The sequence below is a fragment of the Taeniopygia guttata genome, chromosome 3 (assembly GCF_048771995.1).
Source record: "Taeniopygia guttata chromosome 3, bTaeGut7.mat, whole genome shotgun sequence".
Classification (NCBI taxonomy): domain Eukaryota; kingdom Metazoa; phylum Chordata; class Aves; order Passeriformes; family Estrildidae; genus Taeniopygia; species Taeniopygia guttata.
In genome coordinates, this window is record NC_133027.1 from 70,598,392 (window position 1) to 70,623,147 (window position 24,756).

The 24,756-nt window shown below is 39.1% G+C and overlaps 1 protein-coding gene across 5 annotated transcripts; it reads right to left on the minus strand.

Moving 5' to 3' along the window:
• Window positions 1-2,387: 2,387 nt before the first annotated feature.
• On the minus strand, window positions 2,388-24,631 carry GGPS1 (geranylgeranyl diphosphate synthase 1). 5 transcript variants are annotated; one of them, XM_030268263.4, is made up of 5 exons: window positions 24,446-24,615; window positions 23,793-23,844; window positions 20,011-20,103; window positions 11,256-11,326; window positions 2,388-7,521 (listed from the first exon to the last, which is right to left on the minus strand). In XM_030268263.4, exons 3-5 carry the CDS (start codon window positions 20,075-20,077, stop codon window positions 6,760-6,762), a joined length of 900 nt encoding a protein of 299 aa, XP_030124123.1. In that variant the 5' UTR covers window positions 20,078-20,103; window positions 23,793-23,844; window positions 24,446-24,615; the 3' UTR covers window positions 2,388-6,759. The 5 variants fall into 5 exon arrangements, with proteins under 5 accessions (XP_030124123.1, XP_012427951.1, XP_072783212.1 ...); XM_012572497.5 differs by lacking the exon at window positions 23,793-23,844 and having other exon boundaries at window positions 24,446-24,631; XM_072927111.1 differs by lacking the exons at window positions 11,256-11,326; window positions 23,793-23,844.
• Between the last annotated feature and the right edge of the window lie 125 nt (window positions 24,632-24,756).

A 24,756-nucleotide genomic window follows, 5' to 3' on the forward strand; every position in this document is an offset into this window, starting at 1 on the left:
AGTTTATACAGCAAAAAATGAAAGACCTGACTGTGTTCTAGTACCAGTTGGTGAGGTACAGAAATTTTGTAAGAGTTCTTCAGTTTGACAGGGATAGGTATGGCAAGATCGAAGAGCTGTGTTTATGAAAATCAAAGTATCCTAACTGATGTTTTTCACCTTTTTTAATCTCTTGTGTTTCATTATTCAATGTCTCATAACAGCTTAATGCAAACAATATCATTTGAATGTTGGCACCACCAAGACTGAAACGATCATGACAGTAAATAATCAAGCAGCTCTTTCAGTCCTACAGCTCCATTACGTCAAATCTGTCTGTTCTTTTGGCAGGCAGCACATTAGTACTCTTTACTCTGAGGCTGTGATACTGACTACAGAAATCGGGTATGGGTATTTGGCAACACTAGTACATTCCAACCTAAACAATCTGGATAATGTGTATTTGTATATTCTTTAGTATGCTGATAGCATGCTTCAAGTAACAGGCTTTGAGGGTGTGCTTTACTGTCTTGCATAAAGCAGCTGCTCCTCAAGGAGACAATCCAGCAAAGAACTCTGTGCCTTCATTTCATAGTCCTCCCTTGCCATAGGTTATTTCAGGCCAACTAATAGAATTGGGGGAAAAAAAGACACCCTAGTCCTTCTTCCACATCTTTGGTGGCGCTGCTGTCTCATCTGGGTTCCTAAGCCCACTCATTTCCCACAGAGGGCACTCTTGGAACGATCTATTCCAGTTTCAAGCCATGCAGCTGAAGCTACGTGGACAGTAGTACAAGAGAGAGCAATAAGGCCTCTTGCTCTCATTTTTTTACTCCTCCACTGTTCCCAAGGTCAAAGCTGAGAGCATCTTCTACTTTGTGTACTGCCTGACAGGAAAGGTGCTGAAAACAAAAAAATACTTTTTGTGATCTTTCAGACCCCAGTTGCCCGTTTTATCCCTAGTTTGACAGGTGATCCAGCCATTCTCACAACGTACATGCATGTTGTCAAATTTATGCATTTAGTATTTCTAAAATGATAATGAGAATAGCATTAACTTACTGCTTATCCTTTCTATTTCTTTGCACTTCTTGTTTCAGTGTCGTAATCAACAAATAGCCATAGTTCGTGATCTGTACTTGAAAAGAAACAGGACAGTCCCAATGCCAACCAAACAACTAGACCAATTTAACATTTTCACATTACTTCAAATTCAGAATTTTATAAGCACTTAAGTAAAAATGGATTTAGCTTCTGAATTTATTGAACACTCATGCTGGTTGGTGTAAGATTAGGTTTATAGCACAGTTTTTACACTTCTGTGAGTAGCAATGACAATTCCTCTGTATGGCTTTTACTTTGACCTGTACATTCCATCCTACCCTAACAAGAAAGCAGCTGCAGGTTCTTCTGCCAAAACCACAGAAAAACTGTTTGAGTTGGTTCCATGCTTCATATAGTAACTCTGCAATTATAGGAAATTCTAGTTTTAAAGAACTTTGGGGTTTTTTTCCTTCAAACCTTCTTTCCCCTCCCATCTGTTCACACAGGCTTGGTGTCAGCCTGGTTCTAATAACTTCAGTCAGTGCAAGGTTATGCCTCCCTCAGCCAACAGAACTTCTCCGTGGAATGACAGGTTGCAAGAGAATAGGAGAGGTTTTATGTATTTCAAAATACATAAACAAAATGAATGAATTTGCCATTTTACAGACTTCAGTAATCACTGAGTGATTAAGTAGCTCACACTATATGCCAAGAAATAGCAACTGCAGCATTTACGAAGAGAGTGAAAATGACCTACTGTGCACAAGAGATATGCAGCTGCTTAACTGTCAGCATTTAATTCATATACCAATGAGTAGAGCATTTTCCTGGAGCTCAAAAGCAGATAATTATCTACAATTTCCCTTCACCTCAGAGTTAGTCTTCTACGCAAATTCATGTGAGGTTGTGTAGTGCTTTCCCTGGAAGTGTTACATTAGGCCTTCTTGGTGTATCTCCTGTGGTTCTCTATGCTGTACTAAACAGAGATAATCAGTAAATACCTTTTCAGTAGGTTAATTGAGATTGTACTTGTTCCATAGGGTATACAGCTGAGGAACACTATCAGGGTTAATGCGGTTTAACCTGCATCTTTATTAGAAGTTTTTCAGATTGTATGCTTGAAGCGAGTTAATGAATCATGGATTATTCCTAGCCACACCTCAACAAGGTGCCTCTGAAATAATTTTAAAGTGCTGCAGAAAAGGTTGAACGCTGATGCTCAGCTATGATAAAACTTTTTCAGGAAGGATGTTAATGTGAGGTAGCAATCAACTCAAATAGGCATATGGCAGATTATGTTTCCCTGACTTCGAGAACAGAAAAATTGTTAAGAGAAAGAAAAATAAAGTCATTAAACAATGTACTCTGTTTTATCTGTACCTTTAATAAAATCTTTAGATTATATATGTAAGTTACATAAATAATTTTTAACTTAAGTATCTCTCACAGTCTGTCTGGGAAGCTCAGAGAAACTAGCCACATACTTTAGCTTTTCCTAACAAAGTCAAGTAAATTCTGTAAAAGAAGGTAAAATTACATGAGACATCAGAAGGCAAAAATGAGTTCTCTTATTCTCTGATATCCTTTCCTTGGCCTTTGTCCATCTTCCAGCTCTGGCATTCATCAGGCTCTTTCTGAGTAGGATAATTCATTAACCTGGACAAAAATTAACTTCTCTCCCTCAGGGCTAGACAGTTAAGTTTATTCATAAAAAGACCTAACAGTCATTACCACCAATTCAAAATGGATCTTGAAAGCAAACAGGTAGGGCAAGGAAAGTAGCTCAACTTACATGAGACAAAAATAATTTATGGTCATGTAAGATATTACAGCTTTAGCTTCCTGGGGGAAAAAAAAAAGTTTCAAGCATTTTGAGGCTGCAGAAAATCTTGGATTAATCTTGGATTACTTTTGTGAAGGCAAATGATGAGCCAAGATTCAACATTTCAAAAGTATATCCAGACTAGTATGTTTGTTCAGGATCAAAACCGAGTTTGATGGTATTATGTGTGCTTGGTATTAACAGCAGAATAGAAATATAGCTGAAAGAAGAATTACAGTGAAAGTAATGAGCAAATAATACAAAGAGCATAGTAAATACCAAACTTGAAATGTAAAATGATGAAGATGGGACAAAGAAGAACAATGGATGCCCACATGGCTCTTCCACATGGATAAAAGCCTGGCCCAATTCAGTGATAAAGGCATATTAAAGCTCAAACCAGTTTTCCATGAGAAATGCAAACCCCCTCACAAACCCCACGTTTTTATACCTTGCTGGCATTTTAACAATAACCGAGGAAAACAGTCATTAATATAGGAAATCTCCATAGCACATGCAGCCAGATTAACAAAAAGGCAGAAACAAAGAACAACCAAATAGTTTCTTTCCCATTAACATTTCTATATTGTTTGTATCAACAACTGGCTACATACAAAGTTGCTCTGAGTGGGTGCCTGAACAACCTGAGTTAAAAAGGAGAGGAGAAAGCCATCTCCTCAGGAACATCTTGATGCAATTTTCATCATAATTGACAGGGTAAACATAAGCCTATGAAAAAGCAAAGACAGATGTCCCATCCAGTGGCTGACTACTCTAAGACAAGTGACACCACTCATTTACATCCAAGGAAGCATAAAATCAGAAAACAGACTGAGGTAGTGAGGAATGCTCCAGATTGATGAGTATTTGCATTTCTCTTAATATGAACTGCAAGAACTAAACCCCCAGGAAATGCACTGATAACCTGATCAAAGTAGAACTTGCTGCAACAGTAGGAAGATAAGGGGAACCATTCTGGCTCACAGGGACTGACATTGAAACGATCATCCCATTTGTTTCCCTCTGGGCATCTCCACTTGTAACTCAGATTGCCATATTTTATGAAGATCAGGAAAAATCCCTACTCCCTGTGTTGTGGAAGGCATAGCAACAGAGGGGCACTCACACAACTAATTGTGCAGTCACAAGGACTCCCATGCTGCTTTAAAGAAAGGTTTTTTTTAACACTGTTTAGCCTCAGGAGCCAGCACCAGTAATAACATTGGAGGATACTGATGAACATGCACAGACTGATCTTATGGCACCAAATATAAAATCTACCTTGACTAAGCGACATCATTACTACCGGCATTTAGTATTTACAGATGTTCTACCAGCTTAACAGATTAAAAGGAAATATCCCAGCCTCTCCAGACTCCTGAATACATCAAGAAAAGCTCTCACAATCCTGTTTATCCTAACCTAAGAGCAACAATGCTCTACTTGTGGGCCTTTCCAGATATGCCCTCAGTATATGCTTTGTATACATCAAACACCTTGAAGGCAGAAGAGCAAGAGAGAGCTGCATGGACTCTTGTAACCTGGGAAAACAAAGCTGGACCAGCTGTTCCCTTCTTACCCATTTGTGGTTTAAATGGTCTGCAACTGGAAAACATCCATGTACCTACTCCTAATGAAGGCACATGCTACAAGATATAGATTAGAATAAATACTGGGGTGAATTGCCAAAGAAAAAAAGGAGCAATGACATAGCAGAAATCTCAGATGTTAGAAAAGCTTTATACAAACAGTAAGAAAAGCTACTTCATTATGGAAGTTTGATTATACAGAACTGCTTACATCCAGCAACAGAACAGAAATGAAATGGCACTAAGTGCACTTTGCATTGTATTGCAGTTACAATATCCTAACAGGCACAAGGATACATTTCACAGTAAGACTAGGAGATTCTCCTGACAACAATAAGCTTTTCAGTGCTTTCCCCTATTCAACATTAACTGCAACAGTGCTTAGAAACTTCCAAGACATGGCACAAAATAAATGTAATTTGTTGTAGATAGTGTTTTCACATAACACATTAAAAATTTACAGGCTTACTAAGCACTGCAAGTTATGAAAAAGGAATTACAATTCTTTTTCATTAACATTAAAGACACCTTTCACCAACATTAAGCTATTCAGTCATGGCAACCAGGTCCATTCAATGAAAAGCCTATTATTCAGTGTCTAATCAGACAAAGACTTCTCCTCAGCATGCAGATAAAAAGGACAGGCTATCATCCATAACTACATAGTATTTCAGACTGAAAGCAGTCCTCCTCAATTTTGTCAAGTTTGATCACTTTCAGAAAGATATTAAGGCTGCCCAGGGAAGAAATTAGAGCAACCTTCTTCTGTTAATTTTCTCAGTGGGCTGAGATCATAGCTTTCCCTGTTTTCCAGGTACAGTAAATGAACACCTGCATAAAACTATCCTTTAGCCATCAGAAACCAAGCACCTCTGTCCATTTCAGAGCATGCTTGAGCTAACACCACAGCTTATAGCACCAATCCTACCTTTGATCCAAACCATCACCTTACTACTTCAAGTCAAAGCTTAATATACCTGTGAATACTAAGAGAACTGAACCTGATTAAAAGCAGCCCAGGCAAGAAAAAACCAAACATCTCTGCTTACATTTTATTAACATTTATATATATATATATATATATATATATATATATACATACACACACATATATATACATATATATAACTATATATATGTATCTGAGCAGAGAACTTTGTTACTTATCAGCCCCACCCCTAAATCTTGCTCTCAGTCTCAGTTCTGTTTTGGTATGTCTATAATTTTAAATCTCTGTTTAAGCAATTAACAAAACCGAAGTGGCATTTTAGCTTGTAAAACAAGATACTGTACTTTGTTTTAAGAAAAAAATTACAGGCTCTTGTCTCTTTGGAGAGATATAGAACATGCCTCCAGACAGCAATTCAGAACAGGAATTAAATTTGAATTATGAATAAAGTCTTGGAGAAGCCCCTCAATTATAAGCAGAGATTAAAGAGACCTGCACCAATTATGGTGTCCTAAAGTTACCTGGTGTGAATTCCTTTCCATTTCTATTACCAGCTCATTATGTTGCTATTTACAGTTACATATTTGAGCTCTAATACATAGATTTAAGTTTCTGGCTACAGAATGTTTGACAATTTCAAAATCTAAAACCAGGTAAGCAAAATTACTGCAGAGCTGGAATCAGCAGCTGGAATCAGCAGCAAATTTACACTTCGTTGATGTGATGAAATCTTTTCTCTAAGGTATTGAAAAATCTTTATCAAGTCACAGTTTCAGACTGAGCATATCTTATTCGCATATGAAATAGCATCTTTCATAATTCACATTCACCTGAAAATATCCACAGAAGCTGGATAGGATATTCACTCTAGGACATAGTAAACTGATCCACCTGATCTTCACAAATTGAGCTTAGAAATATCACACAATTTTATGTTCTTGCAAGTGCCTTTTCTTTTTTTTTTAATATGAATTTTGGTTCATAAGAGCATTGTTTAAAATGCATAAGACACATATGTCAACCTGATTTAATTTAACACAGAATTTCAACCAACATCCTATCATTGCCTGGTTCGGAATATGAGAGTTTTAGGTATGAAATAATGCCTGTGATTGTGTAAAGACTATTATATTTAGATTCAAAATTTGTTTTAGTTCTAGTACATCTGCTTTAACAAAATCAAATGTAAGCAGTTACAGTTAAGACTTTAGAGATAATAAGGTATATATTTCAAAACTCAATGACTAGTTACTTTTAACAGTAATTTCTGTAACATGGCTACAAGAGAAAGTTTTACATAAGATGGATTATCACAGCTCTCCATCTGGTTATTTTCCCATTTTAAGAGTTTTAATCCACGCCCAGAAGTTGATGTTTTAATTTTCAGGTTCTTTGAACATTTTGCTCAGCTGTTGAACTAGTGCTACAAGCTCAGGGTTTCCCCCAAGTGATTCAATTTGTTTATAGGCTTCAGATTCAAGCTCTTTCAATGTATTCCGAGTGTACTCAAAGGAACCAACATTTTCAAGGTAATGTACACAGTATTTTTTTATATCTATGTTCTCTGTCCTTTGACGTAAAATGTTTTGCACCTGAGTACTTTCAGGTCTTGACCAAATTGCATGAATGGTTGGGAATGAGAACTTGCCCTCAGTTAAGTCTTCACAAAAACTCTTGTTCTCACTATATTCTTTGGAGTGCAAGTTGGCATAGTCATCTCTTATTTGGAAGAAGAGACCAAGTGTGTTAAGAAGTGGCTTTAAGTCTTTTTTATAATTCGAAAACAGCTGCATGAGGCCTACAGCTAATCCGAAGAGACCACCTGTCTTTTGCAGTACCATCGCTTTATACTCAGCCTCTGTAGGACAGGTGTAAGTATCCCTCCAGTAAATATCCAAGCCTTGACCTTTATGGAGTTCCAGAAGTTGACGGGTAAATACTTTAACAGCATCTGGATGATCAAGGGTTAAAACCTTCTCTAAGCCAAGAAAATAAACATAATTAGCACAGTTGATTACAGACGGAATTCCATAGATACTGTGCGCCACTGGAAAGCCCCGTCGTAGCTTTGAGTTATCTTCAATATCATCCACAAGTAGGCTTGCATTGTGCAACATCTCTGTCACGTCAATGATAACCTGTTACAAAAAGAGAAAATTGTTAAGTCTGTCACTGTAATTTAACCATGAATTTTGCAAGACTATACTTAAAATTGATAATGTTTTAAACAACTACATTCTCTATCACTGAGGTTCCTCTTCAGGCAACTTGCACTACTGTTAGTACAGATTTATGCTTCTCTTCACCATCCAGTTTGCTCTAAGTCTTAGATCACATGGTCTTATGTGTAATGTTTTCAGCTTCAAAGTTAACTTATTCCCTGAAGTGCTTCCACTTGCATGCTCCTCTTCACTATTGCTACAGTTCTAAAACAAGCCATTGTTTAGGAGTCATGGAATAACTGTTATTAGAAACATGACTAGGGGAAAATAAAACAAACACAGTATTTTGAAATGTTTAGATTTACAAACCTGAAATCTCCCAAAGTTAATTCTTGAGAGTGTCAGGTATCATCCATTATCACATTTCTCTTGTGAACCAAGTGGAGATGTCATTCTTTTCCCACACTTTGTGTGGTTATATTCAGTACTGAGCTCTTAAAGGACACACTATACTCTCTGAAACATAATTTGGAAAGTTCTTGGCAGAAAGACAACAGCCACAATTTCTTTTGAGAAGCTTCCTACACACTGCTTGTTACTAGGTAGACCAGTATCACATACCACCTGAGGTGTGCAATAAACTATTCACAACATTAGGCTTGTAGCTGACTACATTTGAGTAGAATGGAACCTTAACAACGCAACGAAAAATGAAGTCTTAACACTATATGCTGCTTTTATTTCACAGCTGCTAGGTATATTCAGCACCTGCTTAAATGGAAATAAATTTAAGCACGTAAAACTGCATACTGTATAAACTCACTGCAAAACACATCTGATTAAGATATGATTTAAAAGCTAATGAACCAATTACATTCCTTAACTACAAACATTGCATTCAGTCAAAATTCATCAAAACAACTGTTAAAAAATACTAAGGCCACCATAAAATGGCACTGAATATCTAATATGGTCCTATTTGGTGGGTGCTGTAGGACAAAATAAGGACTTTGCTGTAAGCATTTTCTTGAGGCATCAAGCTACCTGGTGTTCAGTGAACATTGTCCCAAAGATTAAAACTCAAACCCCAGGAATTTAATTCCTTTCCCAAGATATGATTGCAAGAACAACCTACGTAAACACTCATGAAATCAAAGGATAGAGTACTTACCGAAGGCAACTTTACACTCCTATTTGTTTGAATATACTTTTGGTCCATTATCTCATTCTCAGTACTATCAGGAACATTTCCCTGTGTTTTAAGAATTCATTGGATAAGCCTATTCTAGTACTTCTTTTGCTAACCTATTTTATATCACTGGCAGTTTCATGATCTCTTTCAGCTTCCATATATAAGGTTGAAAGGAAACTATGTTTCCTGACTCTGTGTGTCTATCAAATTACCTTGTGAACTTAAGATAGTGTCAAAAGTGCTCCAAAGGTGAAGGAAAGGAGTGAAACAGCTCAGACATCAGAAAAAACTTATATTAGAAGACATCAGGAAGTAGCCTGAGAAAATTAAAAGACTGGTCTCCATAATGAAAGCAGAAGACCCAGTACAGAGAGCTGTTTTCTTACAACCTACATCCTTCTAATCAGTATCTGCTGCACTATCAGTCCAACACACAGGTTTCTTCCACTTCCTTAACTGCAATAGCTTTAAAATTTGCCTGACTCTTGCTACACCATTTCAGTGCCTTCTCAGAAATAAGTTCACCTGACAAACTCAGTGTTCTCTAATTCAGCAAGCTGAAGTGTCTAGGTGCAGCACCAAAAAGGAACTAGAATTCAGTAAGCGTTGGGGGAAGAGATCACTTGGTTGGGGCAAAAGGTGAAACAGTGGCAGTTAACAGTAAAATAAACTACCAAGGTTTATACAATTAAGGTATTTTATTGTATACAAGATTATACAATAAAATACCTTAATTGTATAATCTAAAAAAACTACACAAAGACAAATAATCTAAGGTAAGAAAAAAATCCCAGAAAAGGGGACCAGAAAAAAAAGTTCCAGAATTCAATTTTTAATAAAAGAAATACAAATAGCTGGAAATTAATCAGGCTATTAGACACAGGGGACATCTTACAACAATTATAGGAGATGTCAAAAAGACGACCAGAGGTGGTCCTCCAGATTTCAACCATCTTTAGTTATTAAAATTAGTACTAAAATGCACAAAAGCTGTAATAATTGCGTCATGATAAAGATTAAAAGATGACAGGGTCTTGTTTTTTTCCTGCCATTACAAACAACTTAAGTGGTAAAGGAGACATTAAAGCACTGGTTTTCTTAATAAAGATAATCAAAAGTCCAAGTTTTCAATAGCAGTTACATAATCATCAGTTTAAAGTGACAGAACTGGTAATTTCTGTTCACACAGAGGCACTTCAGCTTTAGTTTACTATTAGCACTAAACAAAAATGGACCCCAATGTCATGGGTGCCCAGCAAAAGGGCAGGCAGCAACAGTCAGACTGCAACATAAAAAGAATCCTAATTGAATAGAATGGAAAGTTTGTCATAATGAAAGGGGTTTAGCATGAGAAGACAGGCCTTGGGAAGCTGCAGAAACCCCATCACCAGATTTTCAAAACTCAACAGGGCTCCAGAAGCCTAAAGTAGCTACAGAGCAAGCTCTGCTTTAAGTACAGGGTTGTCCTTGATAACTTCCAGAGGCTTCTTCCAACCCAAATTCTGATCTGTGATATTAGATTAAACCCATACATACAATACACAGATTGCTATATTATTTATTTTATGTGGATGTTTGTCTGAGCACAAAGGGTAAGATGTGTCTAGCTGAAAGACAGAATAAATTTTGCTAGACAGTTACACAGGCTGAAAAATGGAAGAGTTCCTAGATTATGAAATGCAGTCTCTTAAACCACTTAAATCACTTTGCTACTTGACAGCTATGAAGTAGTTTTAAGTCACTTTTAAGCCACCTTAAAAATGACTCCTTCACAAACTTTAAAGATACTTCTGCCAACAATAATGAAATTAACAAAGGACCAGCTGGGTGTCAAAAACCACAACTGATTATATTGATTCTTTACGTTGCCTTGGACAAAAAATACCTTGCACACTCTGTACTCAGTTTAGCAAAACTGCAGTCTAACCTAAAAAGGAGGATAACTTGTCATTTGAAAAGCCCCAGTGTTTACACACACAGCCATGCATCTTGCACACTTTGTCCAAGAGAAAAGGTAATGAGAATTTCTAGATAATCTTTCTCATTAGAAAGTAAGGACTGCAGAATATATTATACATCCCTCTCAGTTTTAAGTTTGTAAAGTTGATTTAATGGCTGTCTTTGATATTCTTGAATCAACATCTCAAGATTTTATTTTCAAACACTCTATTTGTGAAGTCTACAAGGTAACTGTCTAGCTTCTTTTGTAAGTCATTAAAAACACAGTGTTAATAACTGAGTTATGTTAAGCAGATAACAATGATAGCTGCTTACTCACAACTTCAAAGGTTAACACACTTGGAAAGAAGTAAGTATTCTAGGAAGTCATGGAAGTCATTTCTTTAGTGTTGCATCACAGTAAAAGTGTTGCACTGAAGTTGTTTTCCTGAAAGTTCACTTTATATTCAGAAATTAACGCATTTAAGACTTCTGATAATTTAAGCTATGTAAGAGAATCATGTGTTACCAGTGGTCTTAGAAGAAAGGTAACAACATTTTAAAAATAATTAACAAGTACCTGTATTTTATCTTCTGGAACATTCAGCCAGTGATTAAAGGCCTGTGACAGTTTGGTTCTCACTTGCTTACCTACAATAAAAATATTACAAGTGATTATAAAATAATAGAGTTCATTATTAAGCATAACAGTTTGTCTTATCAACTACAGCTGATTTGAGATCCAATTAAAAAGCTGATCAGTGTGACAACACAAAAGTGGAAAATCGATCAAAGCAATACTTGTTTCTTTATTGAATAAACATTAATTGGCAGCAGTTTCAGTTTTAAACACTTTGCAGGAATATTTAAAGCATGTATTTACAGGTTATTAGATTTTGTTTTCACAGTTTAATTAGTAAGGGGTCCTGACCATATTGGTAGCCTGTACAGATCAACTAGTTTGCAAGGCATTTTAAGTTTAAGATTAAAAAGTTTCAATTATGATTCATTATTAGTTGAAAGTATGGGTATTTGTTGAATAGCTATTTCTCTCAATTTTTAGGTCTATCTCCTGCAGTACTATTCTTGACTTGCTACTGTAAATTTCTAAAACAGGAAAGTGGTATTTAATATACTTACTAAATAACTCTGAAAAAAAATCTGAACAGAACATTCGGAACATAATAGAACTTTCCAAGAATTCAGATATTTATCTTACACTCAAGAAATCTACCTACAAATAGGGTTTGGTCTGCTTTGGTAAAATCTACTTTGTTGGAGCCAGGCAGTCATTCTGGCAAGACAACACCAAATTACCAAGTTTGGTGTTAAAACAAGTCGTCTGCTCAATCCAGATACTTTCTAAATGACAGAGTGAATTTCAATAGAAGTTAACCTTATGCGTATACATTACTGATGTCTACTTTCTTTGGTAATTTGCTAGTTTTCATGTACAAATAGCCATTTTACATCTAGTCATGTTGAATATGAAATAAAGTCATCCCCTATCCACACTGAGTCCATTCTGCTCTGAACTTTGAGATGCTCAGCTATGTATAATATCTTGGAATAACTGCAAGACAGGTTTACAAAAACAGGTCTATATATACAGCTCATATAAACACACATTTGGAAAAAAGCTTTAAATAAACTTCAAAGTAAGTGTAACATAGACACCCATGGAACCCATATTACTTGACTCAAGATGTACTGAGACATAACTGAGATATTCTGCAATATTAGTCCTCATGTTGATAATTCCATCTTGCCCTTAGAACCAAAGAAAGGTCAACATTTGAATCTCTCCCTAAGGCTTCTCTATGACTGTGTAACCAGCCCATACAGAACAGAATAATAAGTACAGGTAAAGTCACTTGCAGTGATAGATCCCGGAGAAACTAGACTATGAATTTTTCACCTTCCCCCCTGCTTACCACCACCAGGTAAGCAATAGCTTTGTGGGTTGGGCTCTGCAGCAAAGGTGATAACCTTCCTCCCTGGATCAGAGGTCTGCACTTTTTGTCTCAGTTCTCAATGATTTCCACTGCCTCAGTTCACACCATCTTCTGGTCCTTACTAGACAAGATTAACAAAATGGTCCTCTTTTTCCCCCAGCAGCTCTGTCCTCTGCTTCTGCCACATGTGAACATGCATTCTTACCTGGATATACACTGCCATTGGCCTGTTTCCTCCATTTTTGTTGTCTGTTCTCAGTTTTAAACACTAACAGTTTTCTACAGGAAGGAAGGATTATTTTGTCTCTCCTTGAGAATAACTGTTACAAGTATTTGCCAAACTGTATGGTTTACCAGTTAAGGATTAACAAGTATTTCACCACATTCAAAATGAAAACCAGTCAGAGATAATATCACATTAAGGAACTGTATCTTATCTATAGCTGTTTATTCTCTTCTAAATTACTTAGATACAGACAACACCTGCTTTTTCTTTTTATACTAGGCAGCTAATCCTGTTTTTCGGAATGTGTTTCCCAGAAAATAGACTTAAAGAATGCTGGATGTTCAGCAGCAAGCATTATTTCATGATGAGGAACCTGACTACAAGAATGCACTCTAAATGGATTATAACATGTACAAAAGACTAAGCCACTTCAGTTCCTTGGTACAAACAGCATTTGAGTTGTTAGAATTGTCTACTCTGACTAGCAAGATTTCCTAGACACTGACTCTTCAAAGAAAAAAACACTACCTGTATAGGGAAACATTTATTTTTCCTTTTATAGATGCAGATTTGCTCATCTTCTAAAGGAACATTATTGCTACATAAATGCTGTTTTATCTGATTCTGAAGTCAATCTTACCTGGTCTATGCGATAGTACAGCAATTGTCTGCACGCACAATTTATGCCTGCAGCCATACTGTGGTGGCAAAAGACAAAACCCTCCAATACTGGTCTCTAAACCGGGATGCAGAAGACTCCATTCCTTGCAACATCCCTCCTCTCCCCAAACTAGACAAAACAATATAGGGACACTAGGACAAAATTAAAAGGAGCACTGCCCAAATGATCCAGTTTCTTCACGTTCCACTGCTCTAACATCCAAAATTAGAAGCTATACCTACTGTATAGAGCTATAATAATAGACATTACTGCACCAAGCTTTTATCAAAGCTCTGCTAAATGCATTTAGCTTAATCTGCCTAAGATCCTAAATTATTACCCAAATCAAACAGCAACTATGGAAAGCTTTTCTCCTTAGCAATGCTGGGTGGAAAAGGTGAGAAAAATAGTGAGAAATTCCTTCTACAGCTAAGAATGTTACAGCTTTATCCTCCAAACAAATATCAAGTTAGATTAAAGATATGTATTAAAGACATTCCATCCTTCTCGTCAGATGAGATGCTCCTCATCTAAAGGAAAAAAAAAGGAAAAAAAATCAGCCAACTTACTCTATATACACACTTGTTATTTTGATAGTGCACAGACCCAAAATCTACAGACCTCCATTCTGAACAGGCTCCTGGTTAGTATTGCTTCACTCTTGCTGTATTCAAGTAACCACAAATTACACCCTTAAGGCAGCACCCCACTTACAGAGAGGGTACATGCAAGGGCTAGAACAGCATAGGAAAGAGCAGAAGGACTATTAATCTAGCCCCCATTACAGCTAATTCAACTCATTAGCCCAGCAGAGAACACAGATTTTTGCTAGGTTAGCTTTCTGCCAGCTTTATGTACTGAGTCAGCTTATGCAGTGGATCTGCCACAATCAGTACAGGGTGAGCAGAAGATGCTGAGGATGAGGGGAAGGGGCATTGCCCTTCTGGAGGAAGAAAGCTCTTGTATTACCTCAGCTGTATTGTACACTTGCACGTTTAGTTGCATCCCCTGATGGATCAAAACTAAATGGATAAAGTCCCCAGGCAGACCCCTCCAAGCAGCTACAAGAACACTATAAACACCATAAGTGAAATGCACAAAAACAAGCAGAGAGCAGGCACACACATTTTTAACCTGTGCAGCTACTTGCGCCTGATTAAGGTCATTGACAGAATTCTCTAGTGTAACTCCTCTGCTCAAAATAGGGTTAACTAGTCCAGGGTTGTGATCCTGATTTGTGCCTTGCTCCTTCTCACAATCCTGAATGTCACTATCCCATGGTCACTGCAACTGTTGCCTCCGGTCTTAAAGTCCTAACCAATTCTCCCTTCTTTTTAAGTGGAAGTCCGGCATAATGCCTTCCTATATCAGCGTGGTCACCTGTGTTAGCATGAGGTCATCAATTCATTCCAGAAACCTCCTGGACTGCCTGTGCTCTGCTGTGATGCTTCTTCTACCACACTGTGAGGTAACTGAAGTCTCTCATAAGCACCTGTAAATACGAAGCATTTTGCAGTTGTCTGAAGGCCTCATCCACTTCTTCCTGCTTAGGCAGTTTGTAGCAAACACTCACTATATTGTCACCCCTATTGATCTGCCCTCGAAACTTAACTCATAACCTCTCAACAGGCTCATCTGACTGAAGGTAAAACTCCATGCAATTCAACTGTTATTTCACATAAAATGCAACTCCCATTCCTTGCTACCCCAGATTGTCTTCCTAGGCCATCCACATCAATCCACTGCAGCACTCTGTGTGTTTATACCACAATAAAATTGTTGCCCTACAGTTGCATGCCAATCTCTGCCTCCTCCCTTTTACTTCCAATAATGCATGCATCTGTATAAAGGCACTTCAGAGAAGCATCCAGCCCTGCAGATCCCCAGAGAAAGCAAGAGGTTCCCCTATCAAGTTCTGTTTGTACTTTCTTGTTGGAGTGCTAGGATGATATGCCTTCAGATCTGAACTATAGATTACTAAGTGTCTTGTTCATATCAGCCTATACACTTCGTTTGCAAGTTCACTAATTCCTTACTTGATTGTGTAGTCATTTTCTTTTACTATAATCTCTACTTTTGCCCTGTCTTGGATAGGTGGATGCTATCTCCTCCTGGTAGTCCTTGCTCTGCAAAGGAGGTCTCAAGGCCATAAGAACCAAAGCTCTGATATCAGCATGAGCTGTGAAACTAACTAGCTGTAGACAGGCAGTATCTGTTTATTCCTCCTGATGGTGAGAAGGGGGTTGAGGATCACAGAGAAGATCCACCTAGCTTCCTGTGGCCTTGGCCCTCATTCCAAAGGCCACATAGTCTTGCTTGATAAGCTTCAGGCACCCTCTTGCTATATCCATTAGTCTTTAAGTAGCAGAGCTGTAAGGTTAAGTATTTTAAAGGTGGAACATACCTTGGCAGTCCTTCCCTCCCATCCCTATCAGGGGTATACAGAAGCAGCAAACCTCCCTAACACAAAACTACATGTGGAGGCCTCTATTCCCTATAGGAGTAAGTCTCTCCACTATCTGCAGAGTCTCACCACTTGCTGCTGCCCCAGGTACTGTTCTGATGCTTTGTTGTATAAAACTATAGAATCATTTAGGTTATAAAAGGCTTATAAAGAGCTTCCAGCCATGTGTCTTTTTTCAGTGCACTGAACCTATTTGGCAACTGCACATCTGTTCAAGGAACAGGAATCTCTCTCCTGGTGCCACAGGCCACCAGCCTTCACCATTGCAGGAGTATCCATCTGCCAACCTGATGTGCAGAGACTATTTCTGCCCCATTGTCAATATACCTGGAGGTTTCAGATTCTTGAATCTGTGGAATCTTGTAATTTTTGTTATAAAGATGCTGTGCAAGCCTGCTGATCCCCTTCCACCATTCCTTTGCTTGGTGACACAGGTTTTCCACAACTACACACCTTTAGGAGCAGGGACATCACTTGATTCGGGCTAGTGGGTGCCCCCAGGCATCTGTGTAGTTCACAATCTAGAGAGGTGCAGCCTCCTTCGGGAACTTGGCCCAAGCGGAGGCCTCTGATGTGCCAAGTGTAGTTGTGCCAGTGGTAGGGATCATGGCCTGTGATGCTTAACTCCTTCACCAGGCTGATCAAGTTCAACAACCCGACAGAGAAAGCTGAACAACAAAACCAGTCTTGACTGTTTAGCTTGTTAAACAAGACCAGGAAAGACTGCAGCCAAGACCAGCAGGACAAGAATGGGAAGACGCACAGTCATGAATGGGATTGGAATCTGCCCCTTTCAACAGCAAGCTATTAGCCATATCAGTTTTATGACAACTGAAATTCCAGATACTCCTTAGTGCTACAATATCAGCTACTGCTCTTAACTCAGACTCTCAAAGATAAAAAATTCACCATGTGTGTGAATTAAGTAATTTTTGAGACAAACCACAACAGAATCTATGAAAGTCAGTCCTGCACTTTATGATACTAAGTGACAAAATACAGATTAAGCAGAACATTGCTAAAAACTAGTATGGCAATGCTCCACTACAATGAGATTTTACAAGAAAAGTTACTGTTTCAGAATCCATGTTCTTCTCCCAAACAATAATTTCTGCTCAAGAAGGAATAAACATTAAATACCATGCTAAACATTAATTACTAGCCGTTAAAATAGCACCATACTAAACACACCTTAAGCCTCGCAGCTTCCCTTTCCTAGCGCTGTTTGAAGTCAAAGAAATATACAAGGTTACCTTAAGTATCACTCTGAGACTGTTACCATTATAAGTCTTATTTCAGCAAAGGGAAACAGAGTAATCAACTGAGCGGTTAATACTTAGCAGTTAAAAAAAATGTGTGTCCTTATGCTATTGATAACATCAGCAGGCTTTTCCCCTTCCCTGCTACAATCTTAATACAGTTATACAATCCCTTTTTATGCAAACAAGCTTTGATATATATCTACATTCATTCAACCATAGCTTACTAAACTGCTTGGAGAGTTTAACTAGTCTTTCAAGATAAGGAACTGGACTACTGTAGAGCAATAGTGCACATATTTGACACTTAGCCAAGCTTTCTGCAAAGCCCCTCAGAGCTCAAACTGATCCAACAGAAAAACAGCTTCTTGTTCCTATCATTGTGCCTGCTCACTAACAAGACAAGAGATTAACCAGGCAAGTTTTTAATAGGTTAGGTGATTATACTACCTAATAATTTGATTAGCAAGTTGAGAACTGGCACAAGTTAAGCAGCAGGAGAATACTGCCAGAGGCTAAGAGGATGGAATGAAACTGCCTCTTTCAACAAGAGCCTGTTATATTAGCTTGGGCATCTCATTTGAGCTCCACTCTAGGTAAAAACAGCATCTATAAGTCTGTTTTTTTCCACCCTTACTGAGCACTGGTACTCACACTGACTCCAAGATTCACACATGTAACATGATCTGTACTTGGCATAGCTGACCTTAGCCAAAGCCAGTGTTTCAAACACAACAAACATGATTAATTTATGACTGGGAACCCTCACTGCTTCACCTATTATTCAATACAAGCATCCTACAGGTACACCACTTTCACCTGCCTAGTTTATGAGAAGTTTTCTCTTTTGAATCAACCACCACTAGTGCATAGAGACCAGTGTATCTTGTTTCTCACGTTCCCCAAAACATACATGAAATTAACAAGAAGTCAACATGGTAAAGTGGACTATCAGATTTATGATACTTATTCAGGACTGGATATAAAATACCTGTACTGGCAGTGAGTGTAGTGTTACATAAGCTACCAGTAGAGAGTTATTACAGTTGAACTCACAAAGTAAAGGAATTTAGCCAAAGGAATCAAGGTGGGAAGGTTAAACATATATTCTAGATGCATCACTTAAAGTGAAAGGTAACTGAAAGCTATTAGCCAAGCACTTTTGCTTATAGAAGATTTTTCAGCACTTTCGGGCTCAAAAATTTCCTACTAGGAAGCTGAGCTTTTCTTCCTGGTATCTACAATAGCTTTAAAAATAATTAGCAATGAAAGATGCAGAGGTGTTGCAATATTCCTCGGCTAATGAGATAAACTGATAAAATAAAAAGTAAACTTAAAGATTATGTTTGAGGAAAGCAAAGTTTTTCAGGACCAGGGCTTAGAAAGCTCTCTGTAATATCACAGACTCATTCTCAAGGTAGTTCTGTAGAAAGACCACCACCCAGTTCAACATATCCAAAAGGAGTACACATGAGGAAACGGGAAACAAGCCTTCTGGCATTAAAAAGGCATGCAACTGCCAAATTTTTTCCTTTTCTTAGTTTTCAACTCGGTGCTAACTGCCAAGTCAAATGAAATCACTAATGTTGGCAAGAAAATCCTGGATATTTGTAGAGGTTAATAATGAAATTCATTATACACAGGTATAATGAATTAGGACTCAGAGGACCCACCCTACAGATATACAGCTCTTGTTGCAGATGTGCAAAAGCCACTTAGTACTCTGCCTGTTATTTATAATGCTATTTGTCTAGGCAGAAGGTCTTCTACCTTGGTCAGATATAATTTTGATCAGAAATATTTCCCTACTATTTACCCAAATTTTTTGTCTTCCTTAACTCTTTCAGCATGCAATATAAGCTGGACAGAGGGCAACCAGGCATTTATGCAGTAGTTCCAATGACAAAGTTGTTCCACCACTATTTTTACAAAATTAGTCAATTTGATAGCCTGTATGGTCTTTCTTACACTTTAGGTGTACAAATAAAAGTCACAGCAATCTGACTGTTTAGTCGAAGAGGCTTCCGAGGGGCACATCCAAACATGCCCCCTGAATTCTGCTATACTGCTCAAGACTGAAAACTTCATATGAATGTATTGCTGGTGACCTTATACTACACAAGGACTGGCTGAACCTCTGACAGGTGAAGCAAGCCATGAATATGGACAGCTGAAATTGGCAATAAGAGCACCTGTCTCTATACACACCAAAGAGAATAAATTACTTGAGAGGAACAGGTTAATGAAAACCTCCAAAAAACAACACAAAACAAAACCAAACAAAAAAAAAAATCTCCCAAAGAACCCTAACCAAAAAACCCTCAAACAACATCCCTCCCCCCTCAATCAAAACCAAACCCACAACCCACTGAGTTTAGTACCGCAAGCAACTAAAGGATAAAATATTGTCAATCCTGAGTTTAAAACCAGGATCAAGTCTTCAGTACTTGCCTCTACCAGTTTTTAAAAGCAGCGCATCAGCTACTCTGGAGAACAGAATAACTGCAATATTACTTACTACAATTGCAATATTAATGTGGCAATAATACTACAGACACAAGAGCTATTGTACCAGTCTCAAAAAAATAAAGGTGGTTCCATAAGAGGAAGAAAAGAATAAGTACAAGAGAAACAATGAAAAGTATTACATTTTATTATTCTTAAATCCACACATCAAGAGCAGAAAAACTTCTTTATTCTACTTCCCATGACAAAAGTTGCTATAAAAATAATTTTGATATTTAAAACAACACAGTACAAAGAAACTTGCCTGGTAGTTGAAGCAAATACTGGTATGGCTCTAGGATTCTTTTAGATGTTTCATCCATCCCATCCATTTCTTTATTTCCTAAGATGTAGTTCACTGTTAAAGAAAGTGTTAACACTATTTAGATTTAAACATTTGGAAGTAAACAGTAGATACATACAGCTAAAATGTCAGCTGACTTACAGGTTAGGTGCAAATACTCCAATTTTGTTCATGACACCTTCAGTATATAAAAGGTTTCCGGATGTCATTTACCAAGGAAACACATATAATACATGTTAAATAGAGTTTTCTTGAATTAATCATGAAGTTTAAGCCAACTCCTAGACTTTGTTTACTTTTTTTGTATGTAATAGACTGCTTAGGTGATGAAGTATTTAAAACTTCACCATTCACAACAATAAAGCTCCACTGCAAATCTTTAAAGACACTCATACAAAACCCCACATGACTAATATTATTAGATCTTCCTAAATGCTTTCTCCATACATTAGACATTCCAAAAGAGCTAATGTCTAAGAGCAGAAAATACACCTCAGACCAAGACAACCTAAAGAAGTAGAAAACTAGCTTCAGTCTTTTGATATAATTCCTCAATCTTCTGTTATAAGTCAAAAATAGAAATATACCATTTTTCTACCACTGATCAAGCATACAGACTCTACACACTTTTCCATACACCAGATATGTAACAGACTCCTATGAAGAACCTTTTAGGATCCAGGGCCTACAGAGCTCAACAATTTTCTATTGATTAGCTTCAATTCCATGTACTTTTGGTCATTTCCATCTGCATTTTTTTTAAAGATTGTTTTCTGTGATAGATTTACTATCCTTTCACCTCTAGCTTTCCTTACTGCACTGCAGATGCAGCAACTCAAAACAATTCTTCTCGTGTAGTTTTAAGACAGGAACTGCAGGAGTAGCATAAAATCTCATGCTACTTCAGCATCACTTCTCGGATACTTTGCTAGTATCCTGCAAAGGATTTATTTATTTCCTCCCTGAGCAAGTGAATAGTTATGTAAATTAATGTCCTGATTTTGGCTAGAATAGAGCTATTTTTCCTCCTAGTAGCTGCTGCAGTGCTGTGTTTTGGACTCTGTGTGAGAATACTGTTGCTAAATAATGCTCACTGTAAGTGAAGGACTTTTCAGTTTCCCAAGCTCTGCCAGGGAGCAGGTGCACAAGAAGCTGGGAGAGTATAGCTCAATCAGTTCCTGTCTATTCCCATTCCCACTTCCACACCAACAAGCATTTGTAGCAGTCTGTACTTGGAGAAATTATCTGTGCTAATAACTATTTTCCAAGTTTAGGTATAGATCAATTCCTTCATCTGCTTCCCTCTGTATGTTCATCAACTGTATTGGCACTTCAGGGGCAAGAAAAGCTATTTAACCAAATATAGTTGTCAACAAAATGCTTGTAAGGCTCCACCTCTTTGGGAAAGCTTCGCATATTTTCTAGGCAGTGATGCTGTGATAAGAAGTACAACCTTTCCATCCTATCCATGATGTGCCAGCACAACTACTGGTCAGGCCACACACTAATCAAAATCAGATTTGACACTCCTGACTCCTTATTTTTTGCCAGCTTGTTGGTGTAACTGAACCACTGTGAGGCAGCTGTCAAACTGTACCCTTACGTATAAAAAGAGTAAGTCTCAAAGGACTTCAGCAAGGAGTTAAAATCAAAGATTTTCAGAGTCTACCCCCAGATGTTTTAAGCAGAAAGAATCTGGTCGAGATAGATATAAGGATATACTATCAACCTAACAACTCCTCTGTGACTATTATTTGTTAAAAAGCCACAAAGACAGTGATAGAATTGAAAGTGCATAGCTATCCAGCTAAGCTGAGAAGAGATGTTAGGATTAGAAGTGCTCTCCTATAAAATCTCTTGCTTAGAAGTAAATGTTAAAGCTCTTTCTCTTCCCTCAGGGAATTAGGTCTCTTGCTCATCTGTAAGGCAATAAGTCAATATTCAGAATCCCCAACTAACTTGAAATTCATTAATATTGTACAGCATCAACCTAAATATGTGCATCTTTCTGCACAAAACTAATAGGAGTTCACCTGAAATACTAAATATCAGTAGAAAATTAGGTACTTCTGCCACAAGTACAGAGGTTCTTACTTTCTTTTTTCTTTTAATAAAAGGCAAAGAAGATCTAACGAACAAAAGTAACCAGTCTCAAATCAATATAATTAAAATTTTCTGTACTACTATTCTACTATTAAATGAAATTCTAGGTAAATCTCCACCAAGAAAAAAAAAAGCTTGATTATTCATCAGACAGCTACATATTTAACACATCCACTGGCACATAAACAGTGATACAGAACCTCCTCCAAACTTATACATAGAGAGGGACACTTGATAAAGAAACATGTACATGAAATTCATTACAATAGCCTGTATGCAAAAATACCATGATACCAGATGTGTAATATTACTGCTCTTTGCACAAAATTATCACATACAGCACACTTGGGAAATGCCTGCTATTAAGGGTTTCCTGCTGAGGTGACTGCCGATTTGTTATGGAAGTTACACTGTTGCACTGAGAAAGATTTCTTACTGATTTACACACAAGATCTCAAGTCACCATCTCCCACCAAAAAGTAAAAACCAGCAGATAAACAATAAATGAAAGGCAACAGCAAAGCCTTTTGTTAGTGAAAATGCAAGAATTTATTACATCTATACTTATTCATAGGATTAAAGCAGTTAAGACCATTTTACCTTTTAAACCAGCACATAAACTTGCTGCATTTCAATTCATATGCATGACAAAGTTAATTTTCCAGTTATTTCCCAGTATCTTCACATAGGCATAAAGAACAGCCACACACAACAGTCTTTTGCATTGCATCAAACCTTCCCTCTGATGACCTCTTTGAAAACACACGACACTAGAATAAAATGGTAACCTGGGCCTCTATAATGTGGAGCTACTCTAAAGCTATGCTTGAAGCTGTGATCTGTGTCTAGAACCTTTCTAGAGAGGATGAAAGTTGATGAGTAATGATGATTAATTCTAGGCCGAATGTCAAGAAAAAGTTTCCCTTTGGACAAAACAGCTTCTCATGCTACTCTGTTCCATTCCACTCTGCAGGCCCTTCTTCCCCTCCTCCCAAACAGGGGGAATGTAATAGTCTGAAATAGTCCAGGTTAAATATACAGATGGTATTTTAAAAGGTATCATCATCTCAGGGCCTGCAGTCATAGTGCAATTACAGAGAAAATAAAAGACAAATACCAAAGAAGCAAAGAGCTCCAGTATAAAATGAACTATTCAGAAAGTTCTCAAATCGGCTCCATCACAGAACTTGGTGCACTGAGACACCAGCTTCGCTGTAATCACTGGGAGGGAAGAAGTCCCAGATAGGTGGAGCAGGTAGGAGCGAGAAGGGGAGTTTCAAAAGGAATACACAAAAAGCATAGTGAATATTTACTGTTTCAAACAGAGACTACCAGAAGTGTTAATCCAACTGCAACTGGGACACTAGTCCACATTCGCATACTAATTAGCAGAGTCGTATTTATGACCCCTCCCAGGCTGCCACCGAACAACACCTCGCATTAAAGCGGGCGGGCAAGCTTCCCACAGGTGGAAGGGCAGTCGCAGACCACACATTTTCCCCGAAGACGCAGCTGAATAAACAATAGCTTTCCAGAGGCGCCACTCCAACAGTAACGCCAGAACGACACGAGCATACTGCTTTAATGGGGATTTCCAAGAAAAATGGAGCTCGAATGCTACAGAAACCAGAGAGCAATACCTCGGCCGCCGAAGTCCCGGCACGCAGACGGGCAGGGTCTCGGAGCTGCGGGCTGACCCGAAGACAGAAGATGAGTCGGCAAAAACAGCGACCGCAGCTGGAGCGCTGCGTTACGCGGTTAAAACTCACATTTCACAGAGACCGTGAAGCTGCTGCCGCCAAACTCCCGCCACAGCCAGAACGACGGAACTAAGGTTAATTTTTTCGGAGTTCAACACAGGCGTAGCCGCCTCAGCTGCCTCCAGAACTCCAGGACGAGCGGGCCCAGCTCTTCAGCGCCATTTTAGGAGATGGAGAGCCGAGGACGCATCGCTCCCCCCGCCCGCCGTCCATCCCCATTTTCTGATCGGCGCTGTCGGGCTCAGCCGCCAGGGAGGGCCGGGAAGCGCCGCCCGCCGCCAGCCCAGCGCAGCCCCGGCCCCGGCCCGCTCTGCCAGTCACTCCGCCCGCCCCGGCGCCCGCCCAGCACTACCGGCGGCCCCTTTCCCCCGGCCCCTTCCCGGGCAGCCGACAAGCCCCTCCCGGGCGGGGCGGGGCCGCCGCAGGACCTGCTGCCCCGCAGCCGGGCTCGGACCGGCCCCTCTGAGAGGGGCGCCCCCTCTCTCTCCGCCGCACGGACCCCAGCGCCCCCCACAGCTAACACGGCAGCCGACCTCGCCTCGCCGCCACCACCGTCTCCTCCTCCGTCGGCAGCCGGAACCCCGCCCCTGAGCAGCCGCCGCTCCGGGAGTGGCGGCGCTGGCGGCGGCAGAGCCCCGAGCGGAGCGCCGCCCCCCTTCTTCCTTCCGCCCCGCCGGGCGCCACCTTCCCCTCCTGGGGGGAAAATGCGCCACCGAGCGCCCCCCGCGCACGCGCAGGCCCCGCCCCCTCGGCTCTCAGCATTCTCTGGATGTCCCGCCTCCTCCGCGCGCGGTGTACTCTGGGATTTGTAGTCCACTGAGCCGCGCAGTGCTGCCTGCCGGAA

Bases quoted from the DNA above. Each gene is read 5' to 3' on its own strand.
- GGPS1 (XM_012572497.5), bottom strand. From the start codon at position 20,077: ATGGATGGGATGGATGAAACATCTAAAAGAATCCTAGAGCCATACCAG. The intron at 11,327-20,010 runs GCAAGTTTCTTT...TTTTTATTGTAG, and splicing joins GTATTTGCTTCAACTACCAG to GTAAGCAAGTGAGAACCAAA. The intron at 7,522-11,255 runs GTACTTGTTAAT...TTTTTGTAACAG, and splicing joins TTCCAGAAGATAAAATACAG to GTTATCATTGACGTGACAGA.